The sequence below is a fragment of the Cnephaeus nilssonii genome (assembly GCF_951640355.1).
Source record: "Cnephaeus nilssonii genome assembly, chromosome: 16".
Taxonomy (NCBI): Eukaryota; Metazoa; Chordata; class Mammalia; order Chiroptera; family Vespertilionidae; genus Cnephaeus; species Cnephaeus nilssonii.
This window is the reverse complement of record NC_137087.1, coordinates 17,927,668-17,939,601: the sequence shown is the minus strand read 5'-3', so window position 1 is coordinate 17,939,601 and position 11,934 is coordinate 17,927,668. Positions and strand designations below refer to the sequence as shown.

Below are 11,934 nucleotides of genomic sequence, written 5' to 3'. Positions count from 1 at the left end.
GAAGTGGACGGCTGGGAGGAGCTGCGCATGCGCCACGGGCCCCCGAGGCGTAGGGCCCAGTTCCCGGTACAACTCAGCGCGGGGCGGGGTCTGGTGCTGTCTGAGGGGGGCTGGCTGCCAGAGTGGACATGGCGGCCGGCCGCACCCGGGCTGTACTTGCCGCCCTGGGTGTGCTTGCTGTCTGTGCGGCGAGCGGCTCTGGGCCCGGGACAGAAAGGGAGACCGGTGACGAGGCGGAGTGGGCGGAGCCGTGGGATGGTGCGGTTTTCCGGACGCCCTCGGCGCTGGGCGCAGTGGGGGTGGCGCGCAGTCCAGAGACCCTGTGGCCAGGGAGGAAAGACGCAGTGGACTTGCCGGTGCTGCTGTGGTGGAGCCCGGGGCTGTTTCCCCACTTCCCGGGCGACTCGGAGCGCATCGAGTGTGCGCGCGGCGCGTGCGTGGCGTCCCGGGACCGACGGGTGCGGGGGCACTCGCGCACGCGCGCGCTGCTCTTCTACGGCACCGACTTTCGCGCGTCCGAGGCGCCACTGCCCCGTCTGGCGCATCAGAGTTGGGCGCTGCTGCACGAGGAGTCGCCCCTCAACAACTTCTTGCTGAGCCACGGCCCGGGCATCCGCCTCTTTAATCTGACCGCCACCTTCAGCCGCCACTCGGACTACCCGCTGCCGCTGCAGTGGCTGCCCGGGACCGCCTACCTGCGCCGCGCTGCGCCTCCGCTCCCGGAGCGTGCGGAGTGGCGCCGCCGCGGCTACGCGCCGCTGCTCTATCTGCAGTCCCACTGTGACGTGCCTGCGGACCGGGACCGCTACGTGCGCGAGCTCATGCGCTACATCCCGGTGGGTGCGAGCGTGGGGGCCGGGGAGGGGGGCGCCGGGCCGAGGCCAGGACCCCTGCCCTGGCGGACATGCCGTACCCACTTGACCTGTACTCTACCCCGCGCAGGTGGACTCGTACGGGAAATGCCTGCAAAATCGGGAGCTGCCCACTCCACGGCTACAGGACACAGCCACAGCCACCACCGAGGATCCAGAGCTCTTGGCCTTCTTGTCCCGCTATAAGTTCCATCTGGCTCTCGAAAATGCTATCTGTGACGACTACATGACAGAAAAACTGTGGCGCCCCATGCACCTCGGTGCTGTGCCTGTGTATCGCGGCTCCCCCTCTGTGAGGGACTGGATGCCCAACAATCACTCCATCATCCTCATTGATGACTTTGAGTCACCTCAGAAGCTGGCAGAGTTTATTGACTTTCTGGACAAGAATGATGAGGAATATATGAAATATCTGGCATACAAACAACCTGGGGGCATCACCAACCAGTTCCTTCTGGATAGTCTGAAGCATCGGGAGTGGGGAGTGAATGACCCTTCATTGCCCAACTATCTCAATGGCTTCGAGTGTTTCGTTTGTGATCATGAGCTGGCTAGGCTGGATGCCGAGAAAGCCCACGAAGCCTCTCCCCGAGACGTCCCTGTCCCTGAACCTCACATTGCCCAGCCCTCACACATGGACTGCCCAGTGCCAACACCTGGCTTTGGCAGGGTGGAAGAGATTCCTGGGAGTGACAGGTAAGGTAGCTGGGGTCCCCTGCAGCCAGTAAATCAAATTATTTACTTACTTGCTTACTGTGGACAATGAATTAGCACGAGGTGCTGAGGGGCTGTTGTATAAAGAAATTATGAGAGGGACTCTGCATTTAAGGTGTCAAGGGTCTAGCTGGGGATATAAGACAAACTGAAAAAGCTCAGTAAAGATGTAAACTGTAATTCAAGGCAACAACATATGAAAATCAGCTTATGTGGACACCCTTTGCAATAGTAACTCAAAAAAGGTTTCAACTAGAGCAGAGGACCTGTTCAGAGAAGTGATGAGGGAGAGACAAAGTTGGGCAGATAAAGTGGGGCCAGGATACACGCAGCCTGAATACCAGGCTCAGAAATTGGACTGTCCTGAAAATCAATTCAGCTATTTATTGAGCATCTTTTGTATACGTATATGGTGTGGGTGGGGATAAGGAGTACAAAGACGAGTATTTTGAGAGAAGTTAATAGCCCGGTTCACACCTGTTAACCTGGTGTAATTATTAACACCTCCTTTCACTTTTTAAAAAAATATATATTTCATTGATGTTTTTACAGAGAGGAAGGGAGAGGGATAGAGAGTTAGAAACATTGATGAGAGAGAAACATCGATCAGCTGCCTCCTGCACACTCCCCACTGGGGATGTGCCTGCAACCAAGGTACATGCCCCTGACCGGAATCGAACCCGGGACCCCTGAGTCCGGAGGCCGACGCTCCATCCACTGAGCCAAACCAGCCCGGGCATCCTTTCACTCTTAAAGGTATCCTGATTTGGATGACTCACCCTAGACAGAATTTATATTCACTCTAGACAGAATAGAGGGAATTCTTTTTTCTTTTTTTAGAGGGAATGCTTTAAAAAAAGATAATTATCAATGGTGGGCAGTGTGGATTAGAAGGGAAGTAAGGAGGCTACTGCGGTAGATGGCAGAATGTGTTAGCATTGGGGAACAAGGTCAGCATTGGGAGGTGGAGTGGGAAAATATTGAATCCTCCTGCAGCAAACCACGCCTGTTGGGAAAGAGGCAGTAAAAAATTATTAAACTTGAGAAAGAGAGGTTGCTAGATTGGCCTGCAGAGACCTACTTTGACAGTGGATGGCAGCAGAGGGTTGTTTATACTAGTATGTGCTACTGGCACAGTTTGGTCGTGGAAATGAAGTCCTCCATCAAGTAATTTGTATCTATCTAGATTATGCTGAACATAATATGATTTACTAAAGGAAAAGTGTAAAACACTTAATAAATTCAGGATATCTCTTAATCTGGGTCCTGAATGCTGCTGCACCTTCATTTTGATTATTGAAATAAAGGTGCAACTTGAAAGGTAATCATCTAAATAAATAACTACTGCTTTCCTAATCTGGCCCCTGCCTTGCCTGCCTTTTTGAACTCCCTCCACATTTGGGAACCAGGAGCAGGAAAGTTAGGAAGTTTGACCATTGATTGGGCTGTGTGATATAATCATGTTTGTGGCTTACCACCTGTCACCTGAACTAGTACTGGCTTTACTTCACATTCCTTCCCTTTGAAGCTGAACCCTGTGCTAGACAGAGACCACTTATCTGCTTAAGGTTTTGTTGACTCCATAGCTGTGCTGAGGTTCCCTAATCCAACCCTCATTTTGATATTTCAGCTGGAAAGAGATGTGGCTGCAAGACTATTGGCAAGGTCTGGACCAGGGGGAAGCTCTCACTGCCATGATCCACAACAATGAGACACAACAGAGGAAATTTTGGGATTACCTACATGAGATCTTCCTGAAAAGGAACCAAAATCTCTAATTACCCTGCGAGAGCTTTTAACTTGGTAGAGCTAAGGAGATGGAAGTCATTCTACCACAGGACATGCTGCACACACCCTTAATGAACATTGTCTTATCCTGAATTTAAGGGATTCCAGTTGTATGTACTGATATTTTATCCTAATGATGTATAGCCAGGGTCTCAGACTGTGGTAATAGGGCCTCTCCTCAAGGAGAGATGAAGGCATCCAGTTCTTAGTTTAGTGGAAAACAGAAGCCTGAAACACCCATTTGATTCAAGGTGCAGATCCAACAGAATTTTTAAAGAACTGCTTATTTCTCTAGCCATTTCATCCTCTCAGTTATGATTGGAACAACACCTTAGTACTTAGCTACAAATGAGGTAAGACTTCTCATGCGCTATTCTTCAAACCCCTTATTATTTAGTACCTTTTCTAATCTCTTTTCCAGATATTCTGCTTTATGAACTGTTATGTTGGTGGTGAAGCAAAACTCCTGGTGGTGTATTCTAGTTCTCTGGAGTTGTATTTTTTTTATATCATTTACCTTGATTTTCATGTTAGTCTTTTTATTTAAAAATTTTTTTCCTTTCCTAGTTTTCCACAATTTCTGATGAAGATACAACAGCCTTGCCACCATTCCCACATTCATTCTTCTCTGCATTAAATTGGCTACAGATTTGACAGTTTTAACCTTTTGCACTCGGATGTCTAGATTAAAATTACTCTTTGAATGTATCAATAATTTGAAATATAAAAAAATCCAAATAAATGTTTGTATGAAAAGAAACTCCAGTTTTTTATTCTATTGCCGCGCTTTGTAAAATCTGGGGTGTTTAAAAAATTAAATCCCGAGTAGAATAAAGGAATCGAGAAAAAAGCAAGCGAGTGCAAAGGGTTAATTATATATGTATGTGTGTGTGTGTGTGTGTGTGTATCTCCTATATAATAAAGGGGTAATATGCAAACCCACCCAACAGCAGAACGACTGGTTGCTATGATGTGCACTGACCACCAGGGGGCAGACGCTCAACGCATGAGCTGCCCCTCTGGTGGTCAGTGCGCTCCCACAGCGGGAGCACCGCTCAGCCACAAACCAGGCTGATGGCAGTGCTAGCGCTAAAGATGTTGGACTGCAGCTTAGGCCCTAAGCAGTCAGTTGGACATCCCCCGAGGACTGCGAAAGGGCGCAGGCTGGGCTGAGGGGGACTCCCCTCCCCCCGCCCCAGTGCACAAATGTCATGCACCGGGCCTCTAGTATATATATAAAATTTTGAAATGTTAAAATAGGCCAGTGTGAATCAAAGTGAAGAGTTTTTTTTGTTGTTGTTTGTTTTAAAATATATTTTATTGATTTTTTACAGAGAGGAAGAGAGAGGAATAGAGAGTTAGAAACATCAATGAGAGAGAAACATCAATCAGCTGCCTCTTGCACACCCCCTACTGGGGATGTGCCCGCAACCAAGGTACATGCCCTTGACCGGAATCGAACCTGGGACCCTTGAGTCCGCAGGCCGATGCTCTATCCACTGAGCCAAACCGGTTTCGGCCAAAGTGAAGAGTTTTATATGTATTTGTTCTTTTCTGTCTAATGAAGTCTTTCCTCTATTTTATTTTTATATATTACAAAAGTCCCATTTCCCCCAGTCATGAAAATTGTGAAAAAAACAGCCCAGCAGTATAGCTCATACTGTAGCACTTTTCATTTTAAGTGGGATGAATATTCTAGCTTCATTCATTCTATTACTGATATTCTTTTATACAACTTTATAGTATTTCTGAGACCACATTTTGATGGCGCCCACCCAAGGCCAAGGAGATGAGAGGTGAGGCAAGAGATTTAAGTCACCACAAGTGGCTGACTAAATAAAAAGCTGTTAGTCAAGCTCAGGTTGGTTTGGCTCAGTGGATAGAGCATCGGCCCACAGACCAAAGGGTCCCAGGTTCGATTCCAGTCAAGGGCAGGTACTTTGGTTGCAGGCTTCATCCCTGGCCCTGGTCGGCATGTGCAGGAGGCAACCAATCGATGTTTCTCTCTCACATCGATGTTTCTCTCTGACTCTGTCTCTCCCCCTCCTTTCTACTCTCTCTAAAAATCAGTGTAAAAATATCCTTGGGAGAGGATTAACAAAACAACAACAACAAAAAAGCTGTTAGTCCAATTTGGGGATGTAGCCAAACCCTTCTATTGCTGTGACTTTAATATATAGCTTAATGGGCAGAGAGGTCATTAGCTTTTTCTGGAGCAGAGAAACAGGGAAGAATATCTTGGCCCTTAGAGCTACCCTGGTTGTAAAGTTGTATTAATGAATTATCACCAGAGAAGTTCCATAGCTTATCAATATATCCGGTGGCAAATTAGTGTGAATGTATGTATAAATTTTTTACTAACAGAGTTAATAATACAAATATATGTAGATGCCTCAATAATGAGGGTCCCACGCTTAATATTGTAACATCTAAGGATGTGGGATTTCTTTTTTTCATTCTATTCTTTAATAAAAAATGCCCCTCATAATAGCATGCAAAGTTTGATTAACCTATTTGGTCTTTTGCAGAAAAGAAAAAGAGGTAAGGCAGATCTTCTATCTGCCCTGGCTGGGTAGCTCAGTTGGTTAGAGCTTCGTCCCAATACACCAAGGTGTTGTGGGTTCAATCCCCGGTCAGGACACATATAAGAATCAATCAGTGAATGCATAAATAAATGGAACAACAAATCAATGTTTCTCTCCTTCCTCTCTCTCCCTCTCCCTTTCTTTCTAAAATCAGTAAATTAAAAAAGATAATTTTTTAATACTTTTGTTAAAATTTGATACAGTAGGGATCCACAACTGAAGTCAAATTCAGGACTGATTTCTAAGCTTGCAATTTGTTCAAATACAAATGCTGACTTATAGGTGCAGGCTGGAGGGGGTAATAAAAAACAAAAAAAATAAAAACAACTCTGAGACAAAAAAAAGTGGAGTAACAAATCTCTTATCAATAGATATGTTTAAAAAAAAAGTTTTAATCATCTAGAATTATCCAGTATATTTTATTATATACTGCCAATAAAAAAGTATCTTTTGATGCCCAGCATAACTGATGACATTAAAGAAATTACAGTATATATTATTGTTTTTCCACAATGAGCCCTTATTCAGAAAAGTGATCTAGGGTTTTTCCCTAGACAACTGTATAAGAAACCTGTAACATACTTACATATTTATTGTTCATATCCAAGCTCCATAGAATTGGCTTCACCCAATTAGATGTCTCTTTAAAAATAAATCATTGGCTTTCATGCTTACGTGAATTCTCAGTGCACACATATTAAAATTCTTATTTTCCTGCTGTTAAATAATTAAATAATCATTGTTTTTTTCCTAATCTCTCCCCATAGTTTAGAAGTTGAGTGCTATTAAATGACTATGTAACCATATCTTTCTGCAGCCCATAACTGAATCAGTGGCTTTTTGCTAGGCACATGGTCAGACAATACTGAGAGCCTTGTTCAGTAAAAGCAATGCACGCTGTGGCGTGGCTCCAAGGACCACAACCGATCACGAGGTAGAAATTAACTGCCTTTCTTGTCTGGTACTTCATTAAAATTCAAAAATAATCATTGTTCCGACTAGTTAGCACTTATTGTACGTGAAGAAAAACCCAAAAACAAAATACTAGTACCCGAGTACAAACTAAAATTAGGACTTAACTTTCATTATGGGCAGTAAAAAGAGTAAGTGATCGTAGGTACACGAGATGTAGAATCATCCTTACCTTTCCTGTCTAATCACAGCAGTTCACACTGGCACTCCTTTAGCACTTTTATGTACCAAGTGGGCTAGTTGTTTATGAATTATTGTGGCTGGAGACTCATGCCTGCTTTGTGGTCAGTACTTCCCAGACTTTTTTCCTTTATTCCTATTGCCATAAAAATATTCACAAAGGAGCAGAGTAAACCAGGTGCTACATTTCCGTAAGGGAAAGCAGAACCAGGAATAGCCACATGGCACTTATCAACTAAAGGCTTCACTTTCCCTATGGAGAAAGCAAGCAATGTGAATTTCCTCTGGTTTGGGGCACAGTCTGCTCTAATAGGAATCAGTTTTATTCATGCTGCTGGAGAGGGGGTGAAGCATGGAGCTGATACTTTTATTACTCCAAGTATTGTTATTTTCTGTTACCTCAGGTTTCCTTTTGTATAATAAATGGCTTATTTTTAAACAGTGTCTTCTGCTTGGTTATATTTCTGTGGTGAGCAAGATAAAGTTGGATACTTACAAAAATATTTCAAACATTTATGCATTTAACAAGTATTTATTGACACTAGGCACTGAGGATTCAGCAATGAACAAAATAGACAAGGTCCCTTCTCTCATGGTGCTTACATTTCAAATGGGTGTTGGTAGTAAGTAAGGGGGTAAATAAGCAATAAAGGAACAATATAATTCAGACCGTGATAAGAGTTATGAAGAAAATAAAACAGGTTGTGGTGATGGGGGGTGAGAAGTCAAGGAAGGCCTCTCTGACATGAACTGAGACTCAACAGGAAAAAGAACCATTCATGTAGAGATAAATGGGAAGATTACAAATATCTGTGATAAATTATTTTAGCCACTAAGTGTACACAGCCAAATTTACACACACTTTGAATAATTATAAAGGCAGTATTTATTAAAATACATTTCATTTTCAAAATTGAGTTATCAGCTATTAAAATGTGTACATATATTTTTAGGGACACCCTGTAGTCACCTTGTGAACTACAAGATTGTTCAAATTATGCTTCCATTACCAGAAACATTTTGGGGGGTTAATTTGTAAATTCCTTGAGGATCCATGGCACATCTTTGGAATGTTTTGTAAACAATTAAGTCACTTAGAACCAAGTTTGATGAAGCTAGACTTCACAACTGAGGGGCCAAGTCTATAAATAGGAATGATACACCCTAGGGCCTAGCTGGTTTAGACTGAAGGGTCCAGGTTCCATTCCAGTCAAGGGCATATGCCCGGGTTGCGGGCTCAATCCCCAATGGGGGGGCGTGCAGGAGGCAGCCGACCAATGATTCTCATCGTCGATGTTTCTATCTCTCCCTCCCTTTCTGTCTGAAATCAATAAAGATATATTTTTAAAAAAGAGGAATGATACTACCAAGTATCTTCACAAGATTGGCAAGAGTATTAAATAAGACCGTGAATGCGAAAGTGCTTAAACTTCGCCCTACCCAATGAGATTACACATGAGCAAACGATATCTCCGTAGTAGCACCTGTTTAAATAAATGAGCCAAGTTTTTCTTTGCGGCTTTGGAGGTGGTTCTAAAGATAGTCAACACCAACAAAAACCTTTCCCAAATTACCATCTTCAAGTCTCCTATTTTGATATGCTTCCGTCCTCTCTGGCCTTGCCTATGTCCCTCTCTAACCCAGCTGGCTAGCACGGTAATGAGCGTCCCTTTATTGGGGCCCTTTCCCGGGTGGTCCCGGCCCCGTGCTGCCAGGAGACTTGGGAGCCGGGGACCTATGAAGGCGTGACCTCGTTAGCGTAGGAGCCCAAAGATTCTCCTAACCTGCACGCTGGTCTGCACCGCCGGTGTCCCAGCTCAGCACCGGGGCGGCCCGGCCGAGAAAAACACACAGGAGCAGCCAAACGGGCCGCGGAGCTTCCTGCCCGCCGAGCACCGAGCTCGTCGACCTCGTCGGGGTCACGCAGGGTCACGCACGGCGCCGCAGAGCCTGCCGGGAGCCGGGTGCACCATGGCGACTCCCAGCCTGCGGGGTCGCCTAGCCCGGCTAGGAAACCCGCGGAAGCCTGTGCTGAAGCCTAGCAAGCCCCTCATCCTAGCTAACCGTATCGGAGAGCGGCGCCGGGACAGGGGCGGTGAGCAGTCGCAGCCAAGGAGGCTCCAGAGCGGAAGCCGAGGGGCACAGGGGGGCGGCTGGATGGGAGGGCTGGAAGGTAAGGGTCTCCTTATGACTGAGTCTCCGCCCTCCCCCTCCGTTTTTACCCTGCAGAGGCGACCTGTATCACCGAGATGTCGGTGATGATGGCTTGCTGGAAGCAGAATGAATTCCGCGACGAAGCGTGCAGAAAAGAGATCCAGGACTTCTTCGATTGTGCTTCGAAGGCTGAGGTGACAGAAGGCTCCTGGAGTGCCCTCTTTGGAGGATAATGGGGTTGGGAGGGGGGATGGGGAGATACAGCTACCTCTTGCTAGGTGGTAAGAAAGCCCCTCTCATTCTAAAAGGGCGAGGAGCCCTAACTGGTATGGCTCAGTGGATAGAGCCTCGGCCTGCAGACTGAAGGGTCCCAGGTTCAATTCCGGTCAAAGGCATGTACCTTGGTTGCGGGCACATCCCCAGGTGGAGGTGTGCAGGAGGCAGCTGATCGATGTTTCTCTCTGATTGGTGTTTCTAACTCTCTATCCCTCCCGCTTCTTCTCTGTAAAAAAATCAATAAAATATATATATTAAAAAAATAATAAAAGGGCGAGGAAAGTTTTGGGAGATATTTCACCCACACCAAAGTGGGGAAGGTTAGGTTTTGAAGGCATTGTGATCTTGAGCTTTACCAGATGTAAAAAGAAGTTAAATATTAATACTCACAGATTTTTGTGAGTGTCAAATGAAGGAATGAATGGGAAACCAATTTGCAAAATTTAAATTGCTGCTTAAATAGACATTCTCTGAAATAGAACTAAAGATAGTGGACAGATGGTTTGGTTTCCAGCCTAGGCTTAGTTGCTAGTTGGCATGGTAGCTTCAGATCCTACAGTCATTTGTAGGTCCCATGTCCCTTTTGTTGGAAGGGGACTGAGAAGATGACACAGATCTCTGCAGGGTGGTTAATATCTTAATGTGTTTTGGGGCTTTGTGAGAACCATTGTCCTAGGTCGGAATAAACTTGAGAGCTGTCATTTTTGTTTTTGTTTTGTGTTTTCAGGCAGCCCGAAAGATGAGATCAATCCAGGGAGAGTATGGGAATTTACCCCCCAAGAAAGTGAATATGTTGTTACAGATGTTTCCTAACAAATCACATCTCAGCTGAAAATGGAGAAGCATTATCAATGACTGGACTGTAGCTTCTGAGAATATACAGAGGCGTTTTAGAGACATTTGCACTGTCATGCTCTATTTGAAGGGTAGAAGGAGGCGAAACACTTTTTTCACCCTTTGGAATTAATGTCTGGATGGAAGTTATGCTTTATCTTGAAATAAACTCCTCTGAAGAGAACTTGGCCTTTTGTAACGGATTAGCTACTCCCTCCATACTTGAATCCTGTATCCTCCCCTCTGAAAGTTCTTTGCTCTTTGATTTGCCTCAGGAACAGGACAAAAACCTTTGTCTTATCCTGCATTTGAATTCCTTTACACCATTTAGTGCCCTTGCCTTTGGATGCAGTAAGGGTGTTGAAGTCTGCCTACAATACAGAGTTTTTTGCCATCATCTGTAAATATTTAGTGACTACCTACTTTGTGCATAGCCCCTGCAAGGTATTCCCAGGATATCAGAACTTCACAAACTAGTGACCCAAAGGTACTGTCTTTGATTTGGTCCACATAGTTAAACATTTGTTTTTATATTAGCTGATCACATTTTAAAATAGGAAAAATGGCCGAAGCCGGTTTGGCTCAGTGGATAGAGCATCGGCCTGCGGACCGAAAGGTCCCAGGTTCGATTCCGATCAAGGGCATGTACCTTGGTTGCGGGCACATCCCCAGTAGGGGGTGTGCAGGAGGCAGCTCATCGATGTTTCTCTCTCATTGATGTTTCTAACTTCTATCTCTCTCCCTTCCTCTCTGTAAAAAATCAATAAAATATATATTTTTTTAAAATAGGAAAAATGTGCCATGGCTGCTGTGGCTTAGTTGGTTGGGTGTCCTCCTCTGCACCAAAAGGTGCTGGTTGGATTCCTGGTCAGGGCACAAGCAGGGGTTGTAGGCTCCATCCCCAGTAGGAGGTGCAGGGGGCAGTGATGGATGTTACCTTCTCCCATTGATGTTTGCCTCTTCTCCCTATTCTTTAAAAACATATAAAAATTTTAAAAAGTCATAAATTTTTTAGCTTTTATTTAAAAAAAGAACAGATCTGGTAACCCTAGTTTCTCATTACCACATGGCAATAATCAATTATCGTTCATCTCCATTTTCTAGGGACCTGTTCACTAGACTCCAAATGGTGAAACTGTGACTTAATTGGCAGTTACCTTTGTGTGTCACCTGTCTACGTCTCTCATTAAGTTATACAGTTTCTGAAAGCATTTTTGTGACACCCCCACCCCTGATATTAGAAACAACTGTATAGCATTTTATGTATACTCTGCCCTTTCTGTCATAACTGGTCAACCTTTTCTTTGTACCTTCCAGCATTATTACATGGACAAAAGGATCAGTGGGGTTTTTAAAGCTCCAGTGGGATAATTATGAAAAAGGAGTCTTGCTTGCCTCCCTGTTCCCCCACAGCTACCTCTTCCTATAGTTCTCATACCAGATAGGTAGAGCACCTAGCAATTGTCTGGTTCTGCCAGCGGAGGCTTTTAGCAATAGGAAGAAGTTCAGTGGTTAGGCACTTAAGACTAGACTTAGGAGTTCTTAACCTAGAGTCAATA

The 11,934-nt window shown here is 44.9% G+C and overlaps 2 protein-coding genes across 3 annotated transcripts; both read left to right on the top strand.

Moving 5' to 3' along the window:
- Positions 1-49: 49 nt before the first annotated feature.
- Positions 50-8,482, top strand: FUT11 (fucosyltransferase 11). 2 transcript variants are annotated; one of them, XR_013814780.1, is made up of 4 exons: positions 50-836; positions 943-1,568; positions 3,217-3,727; positions 3,942-8,482. XR_013814780.1 is itself a non-coding variant. In XM_079794225.1 (3 exons), the coding sequence occupies exons 1-3, from the start codon at positions 129-131 to the stop codon at positions 3,362-3,364; spliced, it is 1,482 nt and encodes a 493-aa protein (XP_079650351.1). In that variant the 5' UTR covers positions 50-128; the 3' UTR covers positions 3,365-8,482. The 2 variants fall into 2 exon arrangements, 1 of the variants encoding a protein (XP_079650351.1); XM_079794225.1 differs by having other exon boundaries at positions 3,217-8,482.
- A 555-nt stretch (positions 8,483-9,037) lies between these two features.
- On the top strand, positions 9,038-10,559 carry CHCHD1 (coiled-coil-helix-coiled-coil-helix domain containing 1). Its single transcript, XM_079794226.1, has 3 exons — positions 9,038-9,206; positions 9,341-9,459; positions 10,269-10,559. The coding sequence occupies exons 1-3, from the start codon at positions 9,083-9,085 to the stop codon at positions 10,371-10,373; spliced, it is 348 nt and encodes a 115-aa protein (XP_079650352.1). The 5' UTR covers positions 9,038-9,082; the 3' UTR covers positions 10,374-10,559.
- The last annotated feature ends 1,375 nt before the right edge of the window (positions 10,560-11,934 follow it).

Coding starts and splice junctions, on each gene's coding strand:
- CHCHD1 (XM_079794226.1), top strand. CDS start 9,083: ATGGCGACTCCCAGCCTGCGGGGTCGCCTAGCCCGGCTAGGAAACCCG. Junction 9,207..9,340: donor GCGGCGCCGGGACAGGGGCG/GTGAGCAGTCGC, acceptor TTTACCCTGCAG/AGGCGACCTGTATCACCGAG. Junction 9,460..10,268: donor ATTGTGCTTCGAAGGCTGAG/GTGACAGAAGGC, acceptor TTGTGTTTTCAG/GCAGCCCGAAAGATGAGATC.
- FUT11 (XM_079794225.1), top strand. CDS start 129: ATGGCGGCCGGCCGCACCCGGGCTGTACTTGCCGCCCTGGGTGTGCTT. Junction 837..942: donor AGCTCATGCGCTACATCCCG/GTGGGTGCGAGC, acceptor TACCCCGCGCAG/GTGGACTCGTACGGGAAATG. Junction 1,569..3,216: donor GAGATTCCTGGGAGTGACAG/GTAAGGTAGCTG, acceptor TTGATATTTCAG/CTGGAAAGAGATGTGGCTGC.